Genomic DNA, 16,667 nt, shown 5'->3' with positions numbered 1-16,667 from the left:
TAAAAAACCCCATCATAGCTAGGTGTTTTGATAAAAACACCTAGTTGGCTTGATAAAACCTAAAAGACCAGTGAAAGATAATGGGTATCATAACAGTGGTTATGAGTTGTCTTTGATAACACTGCTTCAGGTATTGCATGAGTACATATTAAGAAGGGGCATTTCAATGCATCATTTCACTCTTCTGCACAAAGTAGACTGAGTTCCAGCTGACTATGTGCAAATTCCTGTGCTGATTTTACATTGACTGCACAACTTAGACTCCCTTTAATGTTTTTCCTGAGGTAAGACCACAGAATTTGGTCTATATACTGTAGTTACATATTGTAATTAAAAGAATTAGTAAAAAAAAAAAATAGGTAGAAACTATTAATATATTTTGCTCCAGCCAAGGATATGTCTTCTGTATAATTTACCATGGTGATCTAATCACGGCATACCTTACTAACCGTAATGAATTGGTGAGGTCAATTTCCAAATGGAGTTAAAATTTTCTCTGTGTGCAAGAGAATCAAACAGGACATTGTGTGAAGTTGCCTAACAACAGACAAACCATTCCAGATAGGTACTCTGGAAAAAAAATATCACATAGGTTTATAAGTATAGACTTTAACGGGCAGAGGGACACTCGCCTCCAATAAAACATTTTTAAAAAAAGTTAAATTATAACTATAGATCCTACTATTTGCAAACAGTAAGAAAATGAAATTGATTATGGTATTACTGCTATCCTCATCAGGACACTTCCCTGGATCATCACTAAGGTTTACAGCTTAATTTCACAGATTCACACCATCTGTAGATGGAGTGGGGTTAAATGTCTCTCTAGGAATGTGACTGAGGTGAAAAAGAGGAGGAGGAGGAGGTAGTTGTGTTAGTCTGGTCAAGTGTCAGGTTGTTTGATATTCAACAAATGCCTTTCATCTTCTAGTGGAGACGAGCAAAGAAAAGCTGGCTGATTTGGAGGAGGGTTAAATACACACAGACTGTTTTCACACATGCACTTTGGACAGTTTAGTGAGAATCAGGTCAGGATTTTTAAGAGCTGTCATTTTTCACATGTAGCACACAGCAGGAAATGGTCCCTTTCAGGAACATTTGCACAAAAAGTTGGGATCGGAACAAAATAAAGGCTGGAAAAGTAAACGGTATTTTAATTGGCAATGGATCAGTAACATGACTGGATGCAAAAAGAGCATCTTAGAGAGGCAGAATTTGTTAGAAATAGTCCTTTTACGCATATACAAGTATAATATAGAATAATAGAATATTTAGGGCTAAAGACCTCATAGCACCCCCAATAGAGTACTTCACTCTAAAACTGCTGGTTTGCTTGTGATTCCTATGATATTTAGAAGTAGATTAGGAGACAGAGTCTTCAGCTTTCAGACCTCTCTTTTGTGAAACCAGCTCCAGTTTGGATTCAGGAAACAGACACCCTCTCTACTTTCAAGGCTTAAAACTTTCCTTTTTAACAACGCTTGTAGCTAGGGCCCTTAGTTAAGATAAGATAAGATAAGATAAGATAAGATAGAACTTTATTAATCCCTCGGGTGGGTTCCTCTGGGAAATTCGACTTCCAAAAAAAGCACAGCAACGACCGAAGTTACAGTTACAGAATTGTTATATACACACACACACACACACACACACACACACACACACACACACACACACACACACACACACACACACACACACACACACATATATAAATACAGAGACAAATATAAATAAAATATACAAAGGGGATAAATAGAATAAATAGGAATAAAAAAAAAAAATACAAGTGAATTGCACATTTCAAGTATTGAGTCTATTGCACTGTTGACTATTTACAAAAAGTATTGCACAAGGTATTGTACAGTGAGGTGAAGAGGCACTACAGCTTAGTTGTTCCCCCCTCCTTTGTCCTCCTGTTTCCCCTCCCTCTCCCCTCCAGAGAGGAGTTAAACAGTCTGATGGCGTGTGGGACAAAGGAGTTTTTAAGTCTGTTAGTTCTTGTCTTGGGGAGAAGCAACCTGTCACTGAACAGACTCTTCTGATTGTTTATGGCCGTGTGCAGAGGATGCCCAGCATTGTTCATAATGTCCAGCAGTTTCTTTAATGTCCTTTTCTCTGCCACTGTCACCAGAGTGTCCAGCTTCATGCCGACCACAGAGCTAGCCTTCCTGATCAGTTTCTCCAGCCTGGAGCCTAGTTACGCTAGGCTAGGCTAGGTTAGGTCTAGGTTTTATCTTATCTTATCTTATCTTAGGCTGCTGGAGGCCATAATGCACCTTTTTCACTCACTATGTGCTTACTCAACACTCTGCATTTAATCATTAGTTATTATTAATCTGTTGCTCTTTTCTACAGTGCATCTTTTGTCCTTGCAGATGGCTGTCCCTCCCTGAGCCTGATTCTGCTGAAGGTTTATTCCTAAAAGGGGGTTTTTCCTTCCCACTGTTGCCAAGTGTTTGCTCAAAGAGGGCTGTTTGATTGTTTTGATTGTTAGGATTTTCCCTGCATGATTGCAGGATCTTTACCTTACAGTAGTAAGCTATATAAATAAAAACTGAATTAAAATTGAATTGAATTGATTCTGTCATGGAAATCATAGCGTGGGCTCACAAACACCTCTAGAAAAAAACTAACATCCGGGATGTCCAGGAATTTGGTGGGATGTTTATTTAAAGACCATGCTTTAAAGAATTCTCCAGCACTGAGCGTCATCGGAAGGCTTCTCTGTGATCTTTTAAGACACCAGATAATAAATAAATGCATGGACTAGTTTTTCAGCATTATTGAGACAGAATATTTCTAGTTTTGGCAATACACTGTCTAAGAAGGAAGTCTTTAATGTTGTTCAATGTACGACATGTTACTGTAAACTGAATTTACAGGGTTGTGGTGTGACTAGCTGCTGTCTGCAGTAAATGAGCTTGTATTGCAGTAAAAGGTCTGGATAATCCCTTTCTTCTCTGCAGTATCTGGTGATGCCCCACAATGATCTCATTGACATGAATGAAGAAACCGCTGTTGCTACTTTAAGTGTGAAAGAACCGTTTGCAATCACACATCTTCCACCTCCCCATCCGTTAGTGTTTACTCACCCAGCCCACTGCAAACTTCCTCACACACATGCACACACTGCAAGCCCACTTTCAGTTCTGTATTTGATTTCCCATCAGCGCATCAGGTTTTACAATAAAAGTTGTGAAGGTGGTATTTTTATGTGTGTTTTGTGGTCTGGGGGTCTCTATGATGTGTTCCTGTTTTCTCTAAATATTACTATGTTTTCCTCTCAGTCCAAAATTAGACAACCGACACTTCACAGCAAAGGGCTGATGGTTAATTTAAAAATGTCTTCAAATTGCAAACCTCCCAAAAGCTGCAAAGACGATCAGAGACAAAACAACACTAAAGTCTGAGGGTTTGTGGTCTTTCCACACTGTATCACAGATGGTTGGATAGTGTCGCAAGCCCCTTCCTCCACACCTTTCCATTGCTCCATTGTTGTGGTGTTTGCTGTGAGTTTCCGAAACCAACAGTCCAACATTCATGTCACACTGTGATTGAGCAAGTATGTGGAGGCGAGAGAGGAGTCAGGCTTTGGAGTCTTGATTGTAGATCATGGCTACTTTTTACTAAAGTACTTGTTACGCTTTTCATGTGTAACAAGTACTTTTTACTATTTCAAGAAATATTAACAGAAATTGTAATTATTGCACTTCCATATTGCATTTTGAATTACTTGTGTTACGCCTGTTTTGGAAATTATTTGAACAATAATGAACTTTTTACATGAGATACATGCTTTTAAAGAACAAAGGCAATTTGCAGAGCTGTAGAAACTACAGAGGGATAAAGTTAATGAGACATACTATGAAGCTTTGGAAAAACTTGCTGAAGCTGAGTCAAGAAGAGGTGCAAAATGGTATCATGCTGGAAAAGCAATTGGTGGAAAAGTATAGCAAAGGTCAGAAGGAGTTTGACTGTGTTTTTGTGGATCTGCAGAAAGACATGGAAGGAGAAGAACGGTGGTGGTGCAGGACATGAATGAGGACACCATGACAGAGGTGAGTTAGGAGTAACAGATGGGTTCAAGGTAGGCGTGGGACAACATCAGGGATCTGCTCTGAGCCCTTTCTTGCTTGCAGTGGTAATGACTGGGTTGACAGATGAGGTCAAGCAGGAGTCTTCGTGGATTATTATGTTTGCAGATGATGTCGTAATCTGCAGTGAGAGTAGAGCTGAGGTAGAAGGTAGAAGAAAGCCTAGAAATGTGGAGGTATGCTTTGGAGAGAAAAGGCAAAAAAGGCCAGTAGAAGCACGACATAATAGATGTGTGTGAATGAGAGGGAGGCAAGGGGAAATGTGTAGATTCAAAAAGTAGAGAGTACATGAATTCAAATTCAAATTCAAATTCCAATTTTATTTGTCACATACACAGTCATACACAGTACGATATGCAGTGAAATGCTTAGACAACTGCTCGTGACCTAAAGAAAAAAGAAAAGGCTATAAGATAGGAAATAAATATGAAAATTAAAAAGGGTAAATTTAACTAGGAAGGAATAAAACAAAATAAAATATAAAAATTAAGGTTAAAAATGAAATAACTGTACAACACAAATTAGAATGAAGGGCAAATTTAACTGGGAAAGAATAAGATAAATATATAAATTAAAGTTGAAAATAAAATAACTGTACAACAAAATACACAATATACAGTATAGAACTATATAAGAATGTATGAAGAAATATAAATATATATATACACAATAACAGCAGCTGTACAAGTATTAACTGGAAATGAAGAAATATAATATCCAGTGTTGTGCAATCCACATCCACATGAGTTTAAATACCTGAGATCAACCATCCAAAGCAATGGACACATGGCACAAGAGAATTGAAGAAGAAAGTCCAGGTGGGGTGGAGTGGGTGGAGATGAAATAAGGTAGTGAGACCTTCTGTGATGTAAGGTATGGTGACAGTCGCACTGACAAGGAGACAGAAGGCCAAGCTGGAGGTGGCAGAGCTGCAAAAAGGGTTTTTACAGGGAGTGACCACAATGGACAAGATTAGAAATGAGTGAATCAGAGTGAGAGCTCAGGTTGAAATGGCTTGAAGAAGTTCAACTTCAAGTTAGAGGTGCAGGGTTTAGACATGTGCAGAAGAAGAAAAGTGGAGATGTTGTGCAAAGGATATTGAATATTGAGCTGCTGAGCAGGGGGGAAAGTGATTGGCCACAGAGAAGATTTATGGATGTTGTGAAGGAGGATATGCAGATGGTTGGTGTGACAGAAGAGGATGTTAGGGATAGGGTGAGAGGGAGGTAGATGATTCGCTGAGGCAGCCCCTAATGGATGCATCTAAAAGAAGAAGACCTGTTTGTCAGGCTTTTAAATTGAAATTGAAATTGAAATTTTATTTGTCACATACACAGTCATACACAGTACGATATGCAGTGAAATGCTTAGACAACTGCTCGTGACCTAAAGAAAAAAAAGGAAAAGGCTATGAATAAGATAGGAAATAAATATGAAAAATTAAAAAGGGTAAATTTAACTAGGAAGGAATAAAATATTTAAAAAAAATTAAGGTTAAAAATGAAATAACTGTACAACACAAATTAGAATGAAGGGTAAATTTAACTGGGAAGAATAAGATAAAGATAAATATATAAATTAAAGTTGAAAATAAAATAACTGTACAACAAAATACACAATATACAGTATAGAACTATATAAGAATGTATGAAGAAATATAAATAAATAAATATATATATACACACAATAACAGCAGCTGTACAAGTATTAACTGGAAATGAAGAATGTAGTGACCAGTGTTGTGCAATCCACATTATGTCTTGTGCAGTGCAAATATGCTTAAAGTGATTTAAGTGATGAAGTGAAAACAATGTCCAGAATGTCCAGTGTGTGTGTAAGAACTGTATGTGTGGGTCAGTACTGTGTGGTGGTGTGATTGAGAGACCGTATCGCCTGCGGGAAGAAGCTCCTCCTCAGTCTCTCTGTGTTGGTTTATTCTTGGTTGGTTTATTCTTACTCTACTTAAATGAATCTCTTGGGAGATTATGATTCTTTGTGAAAAATGGCTCCATATGTTACACAAAAAAAAAGGCTTTTTTTTGCTACCAGGCAGAAGTCTGGCAAACAGGCTATTTCCGCGATGCAGTATCAACACTGGTCCAAGGAAAAGAAAACAATTTGTTACCGAATGTATCCACAATTCTCTCAGAATTCCATTCCTTTTCATGTATGCCAGCGCTTCCCTTAAGTAGACTTGTTCTACAAGTTTAGGTCTATTAGAGAGTGATATGTTTAGAAAATAAGTAATGCTAATGAAGACAGTCTGTAACAGGTTAGACAGGATTCAGAGTTTTCAAAAACTAGTCCATTAGTGTGACTCATGCAGCCCCCTGATGCCTCCCAATGACCTCTTCCCCCAAGCCTGTATTTCTGCTCTAAGCAGGGTTCCTTGGTGGCTAGATGTTATTTTCATGGGCTTTTTTGAATCACCCAGGACCCATTTACTTTAGGAGAACAGACCAGGGTAAGCTGCCTATATCAAACAATCTTGTCTCTCGGACCCCTTGGGAACACATCTGTATCATCCCAGAAGAGCTTGGGAGAGGGAAGTTTTGCCTCTCTTCTTTGCTGCCTCAGTGACCTGTATCAGTAAGCTGTAGTGGATCGATGGGTTGATGGATGGATGGACATCTTCCTGGTTATTTACGCCATATTTAATGGTTCATCTCAATGTGCACTTCTTTTTTTATATTGGAGATTATGTATCGGAATTTCAGGAGCAGGGCCACGCCTCCAAACACGCTCCTTCCGGCTGTCATCAATATAAGTTCCCTCAGTTCTGCAAGCTGATCATTCTTGTTTACGTGCCCCACCCTCCCTCCCTCCTTGTTCTCAATTCTTTAACTTCTTCACTTCTATTTAGTACATGGGGATCTGCCAGGCCCGGGAGCCATCGCCAGTCCCCTTCGAGGCCTTCCCCAAACCGCAGCTCAATTCATGTCAAAGCATTCACTTTTACCTACTAAAACGCTGTCAAACCTAAAATGAGGATGTGGGCCCAGCTAGTGAAATGAAGTTACAATGCATGTTTGCACATGTGTTGCACAAAATGTAGTCAAATGTTCAGGGATAACATTATAAATGAAATTAATTACGTAGCATGGCAAGGAAATATTGTTGAAATTAGAACAGCTGCAATTTCGAAATATAATTGTTCTCACATCAGCTGATTCATATGCTGCTGAAAGCATGCAGACATGTAGAGAATGACAAAAATGAGGGCAAAAGCCTTTTGACAGGCTTACATAAAAGCTTCAAGCTTTGTTGCAGCCTCAGTAAAAGAAAGGTCATTATAGACAGGAAGGAAGGGAGGCAGTAGGAGGCCACTGCAATCATCTTGTTATCTCTGATTATTACCTGAGTCTGTATCGTTTTTGGAGGTTAGAATGACTGTAAGAGGTTTGTTCTTTCTTTCAGTTCAAACCTTTATTTCGCTTTAAGTATATTTTTCTGAATGGATATTTTAAAGTAAATCATTTTTGTGTGACTGTAGGTGCTGATCATTTTAGTTGTCAGTGTTTTCCCACCAATGACATCTCTGTTTAAAAATATCCACAGCTCAGAACAAGGGGAGAGGGTAGGAGAGAAAAACCCATCAAATTACCTCCACGTTTCTTCTGATTTAATGTCTTACTTTGCAAAACAAGCAACACTTGCCATGCACTGAGACTACATTTGGAAGTTCTCGATCTAGTCAAACTAATAGATAATATGTTTTAACATCAGGCACTAGTCAGACCAATCAGAAGCAGGCATGCACCAACAGGTCCTGTCACTCAGTAGGAGCAGCTGTGTCTGACAACCATGAAATTAACTCCATAAAGAACGAAAAGCTTAACGATTTTGGAGTATTACTGGTTGACTTATCCTAAGATTTTTGTAGATATTTCTTTTTTCCTGTTTTCTCTTCTAGCTTAATCATTAACCTTTGATCAATAAGGAAATCAGGAAGGAGAAATCTTACCTCTTATATAAATGTTTGTCCAGTGCAGCATAGTAGAAGTGAAAAACTAAGAACAACAAAGATAATGTAGTATAAAATTGTTAGTCTTGGGAAAAATGGCAAAGAGGATATTTTATGTGTTTATTATGTTAGGTAAAAGTAGTAAAATCCCAAAGTGCTTTGACATTTGTAGCAACAATCTGTTGCATTTCATCCCTTTTTCCATTTTATTGTTTTATTTGAGCTTTGACTTCTGCTGTCCCCTAAGGGCCACTGTAGGTGACTGATGTGGCATCTCCAGGGAGTCTACGGGGGTTTTCAGTTAAATAAAACAAGGAAAAACATTTGTGTGCTTGTGTTGCCTGAGGGTACAGACAGAAGATGAGCAGGAAGTATGTAGAAGACAGTCATGGTAGGCGCAGTGTCTTCTTTGTATGGTAACAAGAGAACTACATTTTGTAACTAATGAAAAACCTGGTTGTTTCCTCTGGTGCTGCATTACCAGTCAAATATTTTCTTGAATTTGAAGCAAAACTTGGTAGAAACCTTAAAAAAATACATTTTAAAGAATAGCATTACAGTTGATGCATTGTATAAACAGTCTTAATAAAGAAAATACTTTTTTTCTTGCTGGATCTCACCAGTTACACACTAGTTTGTTGCCAATGTCCATTTTAAGTGTGGTCATTAACTGCTACATGTTTCTTATCTTGGGGCTCTTTAAAATAAAGTCTGTCACTGTCAACTTAACCTTTATAAACTGTTAAACCTTTTTGACAGGAGACTCTTGATCACTTAAATGAGACTTATACTTTTTTTAAATAAATCTCTTCTGGACAAAAGTGTAATATTGTGTTATAGGTAAAAAAAAAAAAAAAAACAATGATCCAAACAAAGACTGTAAGTTTAATGAAATTTCACATGTTTATTTTAAAATGAACAAAAAAGCAGATGAAACATTTCATTAGAGTTTATGGGCTGCACAGGTTTGGAAAACAAGGGTAAATAGTAGGAGGGAGCACGAGAGACCGAGTAAGGTTGGGAGGATTGGGGGAAGGTGTGGAGACTGAGGGTGTTGCGTAAAGAATAAGAGCTGGGTGAAGAGTAGGAAAGAGCACGAGAGGGTGGGTAAGGTAGGGAGGAGGTAGAGGGGTTGAGTTGGGGTGTAGGGACAGGGGGTAAAGGACAAGAGTCGGAGGGAGTGAGAGGGATGGGAACCAGGCAGAGGTTTGGGTTTAGATCTTCAGTTGCTGTTTTATCTTCCATCTTCTCGTCACTTTTTCCCTCAAGGTTTTCTTCGATGTCCTCTTTTGTCTCCTGCTTTTCCTCCTCTTCTTCCTGCTTTTTCTTGTCCTTTCTTGGTTTGTCCGTTCCCTCCTCTTCTCCCTCGTGGTTTTCCAGTTTTTCCTCTTGGGAATTTGTTTCCAGGGTTTCTTCCTGGTGGTCAGCATCAGGTGCAAGCTCCTATGTAGAGAGAGTAAAATGTATTTTACTGAACTGTGACTCAGTCTGACAGAAGTTGTTAGGACCAAACATGACATTATGGTAAAGTGAAATGATAGCAGAGACAGCTTACCTGAAGGACGTTCTTCCATTCGTCCAGATTTTCCTGTAAGTTCTCCATCAGATGCTTGTTCTTAATTTGGAGCTCCTCCACTTTTTTCTTCTCCTCTTTCAGGCTCTTCTCGGTTGATTGCCACTTGCTGCTCCAGTGTTGTTCCCTGGTGTTTATCTCCATGTCTTTTATGGTCGATTCATGGAGGAGTTCTACCCAGGCTTTGGTTTGAGCTCTTCTTTTCTTCACACATCTTTGAAGCGCCTCATCCTTGAGTTTGAGCTCTTCTTGGAGGCTACTCACTTCCATTTTGTGAGCATCTTCAAGGACGGCAATCTTCTCCTTCAAAGATGCATTTTCCTCCTTTGCAGTCTTCAATTCCTGAGTGGCAAAAATGGAGTGCATCTTTTAATTCTTGCACCGTTTCACTTCCAGCAATCTTGTTAGCTTCCTGCTGCTGTTTCATATCAGCAGCGCTAGTCTGCACTGGCCAAGATGCCTGAATGATAAAAACATGCACGTAGTCCATAGTTAGAAAAATCAATCACACAGTGTGATGTGTGGCATTAGAAGTTTAAGGTGACACAAGAAGAAGCAAAAACTGAGTCCTACAGATGTTCTAAAAACACAAATGTTCACAGAGTTTTGTTAAAAGTGCTTACAAATGTTTAAGTATTAAAAATTAAAGTTAAACTCCAAAGTGTACTCTGCTTCCTTAAGATTATGAAAGCTTTAGACACATTTTGAGCAAAAAATTCAAAAAAAGCTTTTGCTTGCTCACACGAGAAAAGCTTACCAGATTTTCTCAGATGTTGGGTCACAAATGTTGGGTCCATTTGGGCTCAGGAAACACTGAAGAGTCGCTGTTACACTTGTTTAGCTGTCGATATTTTTCCAAAGCGTTCGTCGAGTCACAGCAAATAGCGACAGATGCTTGTAGGTTCAGGATGGTGTTTAGAAATGAAATATCCAGGTAAACACTGCAAACACTGTGTTTGGAGAATCCTGTTCAAAAATCATCAGGCGATAGTGACAGCACTACCCAGGTGTTACCATGGAGACCATGTTGTTTTGGTTTCTGTGTTCTTGTTGTTACTGACTGAACTTGAAGCTATTTAGCTATTTACTGTGATTAAAAATTAAAACTAGTTTCAATCAGAAAGGGTCCTTTGGGTGTAGCAACCTTTTCACTTAATCCTCAGGGGACCCGTGAGGCTTTCTGTCCTATACCTTTCATTACTTTCACCTCCAGCCTCACCTGAACTGTTTTGAGCCGTAAAATGTGCTGTGCAAAGATCTCCAATCCATGTTTTAATGGTGAACGGTCATTAAAGAACAGGGTGTAGGGGCTAATTGGTTTAGAGAGAGCAAAACAAGAGCAGGCACATTCAAATCGAGACTGTGGTAAATTTTCAGTGTTTAAAAGCGGAGCGTCAAGTAAAATAGAGCTGTGTGAATATCTCATACTGGATAACCAAGAGAAATAGAGACAAACTTTTTACAAACAAATCTGGTTTTCAGATTCTGGGTTTCTCCGTTTGCTACCAGAATTTATATGAATGATGAAATTTCTTCTCCATGTTAGCCGTCGACTCCTGACTGTGGTGATGGTGCCTCTTGGTGCCTCTTAATGCAGTTAATTAACATAATACGGCTTACTGTACAGCAAATTGTAGAAACAAAGCATCCAAGAAGTCTGTGATGCTCAGGTCTTTTTTTTTTTGCATTGCATCCATGTTTGTGTGGTGGACCCAAAATGTGTTTGATACACTTATTAGCCAAGCCAGACAGCTTCAGCTGATAACTTAGCATTTCACCATCTTGCTCAAATACAGTCCAATACTAGCTCCTAAAACACAGAAGGCAACTCTTCACGTGGGTTATGTCTATCTTTTATATACAGTCTTTCATTGTTATTATTAAATAAATCCTTTTTGATAATTTTGTCTTGTTCTCACATGTAGATTATTAAAAGGAAAGAAGATCAAATATGGAATAAAAGTTGAAGCTTAATATGCCTTCATTTTTTATACATTCTAGTAGGAGGCCTTTTCATTGCTAGTTTTCACCAATTCAAAGGCCTTGATAGTGCCATATGTCAGGTTTAGATATTTAGCATCCGAAAGCCACATTAATGATGTACATGAAACATGACATCCATTCAGCTGAAAGCACTTTATATCTAATGTAAAGATCCTACAGTAGTAGAGAGACGGGGCACTACGACCAGCACTTCTTGACAGTGGGGAGGAAGAACTCCTTTTTAACAGGAGGAGACCTCTAGAGGAACCAAGCTGAGGGGCAGCCGACCATCTGTAGCGACTGGTTTGAGGATGACAGAAGAACAATGACAAAAAAGAGCATAAAATTCCATCAAGTTTCCATCGAGGAGACTAAAAGGTTTTATGTGTGTGGAGTAATAAGAAAGTTTTAATCTTCAGGTAATCAAAGAAATACAGTGGTTCTACATTCTATTACTCTTTTTCTTGTCTAACCTTTGATTAATGTGCTTTTTATTACATATACTGTTCTTTCTTCTGAAGTAGTTCATTGCCAATTATAACACACGCTCCAAATGTTTATCTCCCCAAATATTTGCATAAAAGTAATACATGGAAACGCAATCATTTGCAATTCCTGATGCAGATTTTCTGGAATTCTACAAAGATTTTCATTACATTTGCATAGGGACTGATCCATGATAAACATCTGGGTCACTTTAAGAATTGGATAGATAGCAAAACTCTTTGGGGAATTTATACAGAGAAAAAAATGCTCCCAGCACCGGCAGCTAATCCCACTTCGTAATTCTTTGGAAGAACCCCCTGCTGCACTAATACAGTGCTCTCAATGAAATAAATGAGGAGGTTTTGTGATGAAGAGCTTTTGTTGATGTTAAGGGGCCATTAAGCAGTGTGCTAATCACATACAATCAGAGAAGAGAGAAGAGAGTGCTTCTAACTAGCTGCTATTGTTAGAGTTACAAACATAAAACAGAATCTAAAGTCCGACATTACTAGTATAGTTAATTATTATTTTTTATTCGTTCCGATTCCTCCCACTTTAAACAATGATGTCTTCTTAATAACTTGAGTGAAAAATTACAGAATATCTTAGTGTTTTATATCATTTCCCTTTTGCTTTAATGACATTGTGTTGCCATGAACTCGCCAAGTTTATGCAAATCTTGATAACTGAATAATGATATCCCAGCATGATTAGAAGATCTTCCAAAGACCTTATTGTGATTTCAAGAATGTGTTGCTTTGTTTGCTTTCAAGAGCCGCCGAAAAATGCTCAGTGGGGTTAAGGTTAGGTAATTATGGAGGAAGGTTCATGACTGTCAGAGCTCCTTTGGTTTTTCAGAAGTTCTTTCAAAGCAGACTTGAATCCTGAAGAAGATAGAAGATAGACAGAAGAAAGATGCAAACAATGCACTAAGACACCAGTGAAGATAACTGGCATGTCATTTTAATGGACTGGGTAACCCTTTAGCATAATTTTCCCATGTGCAGAGTAGTCTGATGTGAACCTAACCAAGTTGTGTGTGTGGCTCTTTTAGAACTTTCAGTACCTAACACCCCCCCCCCCCCCCCCCCCCCAAAAAAAAGACAAAAACACGTTTGAAAATGACAATAAAGAAGTAACTTGTGTACCAGTGTGTCACAAGACGAGATCCTGAAAGAGCATTTGCATTTGACAAGAAAATATGACCACTTCAGTACATCTCTGAATAATAGAGTCCCATTTCTCAAAGACACAGTGGAGTTGAGGGTAGTGTTTTCCTGGACAAAGACTTTACCCTATTGTGCAGGCCACCCTGCTACGTGAACTACACACCCAACAATTGTGTCATCCATGAACAGTTTACTAGTGGACAATGCTCTTACAGTTTAGAAAAGGTGGCTCATCAACCCCAGCACTTGTGTGTGTGTCTTCCCAAGCTGCTGACTTGCAAGCCCAACTTGTTTTTTAATATCACACAGCTGCTTGTCCATAGAAATACTTTGCACTACAACCAGCAAAGATGTGTTCCTGCTCTGAAAATCTACTCTGAGATGGAGAGCTACTTTTCTTTTAAATTGGGTTAGGAAACTGGGTGTGACTTCTTGCTGCAGATACACTCCCTTTCTCCCCCATAAATATAATCCAAATCAGTAGGAAATGCAGTGATTTAGTGCAGGTGTTCAACTCTAGAACAGCAAAACATACCAACCTGAATATTCCCACCATCTTGTTTAAGTGTGGGTTTGATGCAGTGCAGTATCATTTTCTCTACCCTTCACTTCTGTGCAAGTACCCTTCTGTTCGTGCAATAAATGCTATACATGAATACTTGAGTGGGACTTTTATACTTACAAACGGTAAAATACTGACCTGCCTGTTTTTTAAAAGCCACATTTATACAAAAACAAGCCACTTATGTGTATTATATATATTTCACTCTGTAACCCACTCTCTGAATACAACACAGTGCATATGTGGCAGGTCCATAATGAGGGATGGTATGTTAAATATGCAAGGTCTTATTCTGGATCTTCCCAGGCAGATGCTCGGTCATTACACTCCTACAAGTGGGGGCCCTCTGTTAAGTGAAGTATATGAGGTCACACTTTCATGTGACCTCTGTAACCCCAGCTAAGGAAAAAAAATCTTGTAGACATCTCTTAATAGTCTTCTTTCAGCAGGAAATTTGCTGATTGGTGTCTTGTGTTCTTTATTTACCAAATTCTTTATATGTGATAAATCTGCTTTTTTGTCCCTCCGTGGACAAATTGCCTTCCTCTGATGTGTGGTCATTTTTAAACTGCCAGCCCTGCACACAAACACAGCAGCTACAGGATGAAGCTTGTTCTTCGATTACTGCTCCGATTTTCATCTTGTTTTCCTCTTTTACTGTACTTTCCTGCTATCTCTTTCATATACGTTCTGCTGTTCTTCCTCAGGATTCAGGTGAAATTATGAATTTTTAAAATTCTATTTTTTGTGTTCATGTTGCAGCTGACAACAGCTCAGGGGTTTTTCAGTGCTGCTCAGAAGATCTTACCCAAGATCAAGAACTTCTTTCTCCCTTCAAAGTGCTCTGAAATAAGTCCTCCAGTGGAGGCTCCCACAGTGGAAACACTGTGCACGGTGCCCAAAAAGTAGCTTGATTTACTTGAACGGACTTCTTATCTATCTTAGTGTTATCTAAAAAGACTTACCTCAAGGACAGCTGGCTTTTTGTAGTTCTTAGTTAACACTGTTAATATGAAAAATTGTTTAAATGTTTAATGTCTCCCCTAAAAGAAGTGCAGAGTCTGAAAGATTTCTTCTGTATTTTACATGTAAAAATGTGTTTTGTTTGTGTTGTAATTATTTACAGGTTTACATGAAAACAAAAACGTTCACTGTGGTCTATGAGAGCTTCGAAATAGAGAAACATCTTAGCTGCATAAGCTACACACAGAGGCCCTCTATGTGTAGAGTAAACACACGACTTAACGCCAAACAGCAGCATGTGAAAGAGAACATGATAACACGATGCCTTAACATCCCTGTGGAAAGTTTACATCTAATAGTAAACATAATATTTCCTGAAATGGAAGGCTGCTATTATTCTATGGTTTTCCTCAATGCTAAAAAAAAATCCTCTGACAAGTTCAGTTAGTGCATGTTCCAGTACTTTTCTTTTTTGCAGAAAAAGACAAAAAGGTTGATGTTCAGTACTATCCTGTTAGCCCTGCTTCCATGCTCTAGCATCATGTTGCAGGAGTGTGGCCCACTGGATGTACACTGCATTCCAGTCTGTGTTTGGTGTGGGTAGAGGATGTAAGGTAACTCACAATGATGGAGTAGCTGATGACTTACCCAATAGAGGTTCTGAAGGACTAGTTGCAAACTTTCAAGAAGATGTTAATGTTTATGAGGATTTGGAGGAAGATTTCACTCTGGTGAGCTTGGCTGATGACATTGGATATCCCATTTTATGCTGCTGATGATAGTGGTCTCCAGAAACTTCACAGACTCTGCCACCTTTGCATTGTTGATAAGCAGTGGGGAATGTGAGAATGGAAGTGCAGACAAGTAGGTGCCCAGCTACTCACCTTCCCCCGTGGCTTCCTGTTTGGAACTCTTTAGTGTACTCCCAGATTACTGTGGAGTAGTCTGGTGCAGACATTCACCAGAATATTGGTCAGGCATGCTAGGACATCAATAAAGTACCATAATCTTTCATACTTGGAGTGACTCTGCTAGTATAGTAATAAGAGAGGTATAAAAAAAGAAGTCTTTCAAACACATACACATGCATACACACGTTTTTCCTACGGTTTCTGCTGAAAATATGAGCTTCTCTAACTGTTGCGTCAGTCTCTCTCAACTCTATCTTCTGGGAATCCTATGCTCCCGCATTGCTGGATTGTAGAGATGCCTGTAGAGATGGATGTCGCCTCTAATGTGTCCACTTTGCATTTGTGTCAACTGTGCGCTTAGCCATGCTACAAAAATTAGGAACGCTGCAAGTGCTGCAGTTTTTAATGGAGGCTGAGCTTGACTGGATAATCCAAAAAACGGTTGGATCTGTAGGATAAATGCTGAGTATTTTGTTTGTTCTTTCTCTTTGCTTAAATTCAGATGTGTGAAGAGCCTATGGTCATCTTTCTCTGTTAAGGTAAGAAAGCGAGAAGTAGAAGATGTCAATGTAATTTGGTAAGGAGGAGACTTGTCTTGAAAAGATGGGGGTGGGCCATTAGTGTGCATGACAGAGGACCTCTCTAGCCTATTGTGGTAAGTCTTTTTAGTTCATCAGCTTGTCCAGGGGTTAGGGTAATTGCAGAGCTTTTCTTATTATAATGTGTTATTGCCTCCAGTGTGTTCTTGACAGATGCAGGTTTGTTGCTGATTGAAACAAACTTACCTTGGCTTGGTTCTCACATTTGATAACATTCTTGAGTTCCCGTCTAGCCAGTATGTATCCATATCGACTTTATTGTACCACCTGTTCTTTCTGGCATCTGAGAGCCCTGAGCTGACCTATAAATCAGGGATTATGGTGATTGTACCTTAGTGTTTGGCTTGGAAGGCAAATGTG

General features: G+C 38.9%; 1 protein-coding gene and 1 long non-coding RNA gene across 2 annotated transcripts in view; both read right to left on the bottom strand.

Annotated features, from left to right (window-relative positions):
- LOC145428675 (uncharacterized) overlaps positions 1-15,997 on the bottom strand; it is a 37,197-nt gene extending 21,200 nt beyond the window's left edge. The window contains exon 1 of the long non-coding RNA XR_013908990.1: positions 15,446-15,997. This is a non-coding gene — a long non-coding RNA (uncharacterized LOC145428675). The remainder of the gene's footprint in view (positions 1-15,445) is intronic.
- On the bottom strand, positions 8,526-11,836 carry LOC113022199 (uncharacterized). Its single transcript, XM_026167348.2, has 3 exons — positions 10,392-11,836; positions 9,617-10,094; positions 8,526-9,504 (listed from the first exon to the last, which is right to left on the bottom strand). The coding sequence occupies exons 2-3, from the start codon at positions 9,998-10,000 to the stop codon at positions 8,971-8,973; spliced, it is 918 nt and encodes a 305-aa protein (XP_026023133.1). The 5' UTR covers positions 10,001-10,094; positions 10,392-11,836; the 3' UTR covers positions 8,526-8,970.
- Positions 15,998-16,667: the final 670 nt, after the last annotated feature.

This window comes from Astatotilapia calliptera, chromosome 5 (genome assembly GCF_964374335.1).
Source record: "Astatotilapia calliptera chromosome 5, fAstCal68.1, whole genome shotgun sequence".
Lineage (NCBI taxonomy): Eukaryota > Metazoa > Chordata > Actinopteri > Cichliformes > Cichlidae > Astatotilapia > Astatotilapia calliptera.
This window is presented reverse-complemented; position numbering and strand designations above follow the sequence as displayed.

What these genes read in the sequence shown, in the direction of transcription:
- LOC113022199 (XM_026167348.2), bottom strand. Translation starts at nt 10,000, where the DNA reads ATGCACTCCATTTTTGCCACTCAGGAATTGAAGACTGCAAAGGAGGAA. An exon ending in AATGGAAGAACGTCCTTCAG is followed by an intron (nt 9,505 to 9,616) that starts GTAAGCTGTCTC and finishes CTCTCTACATAG; the next exon opens with GAGCTTGCACCTGATGCTGA.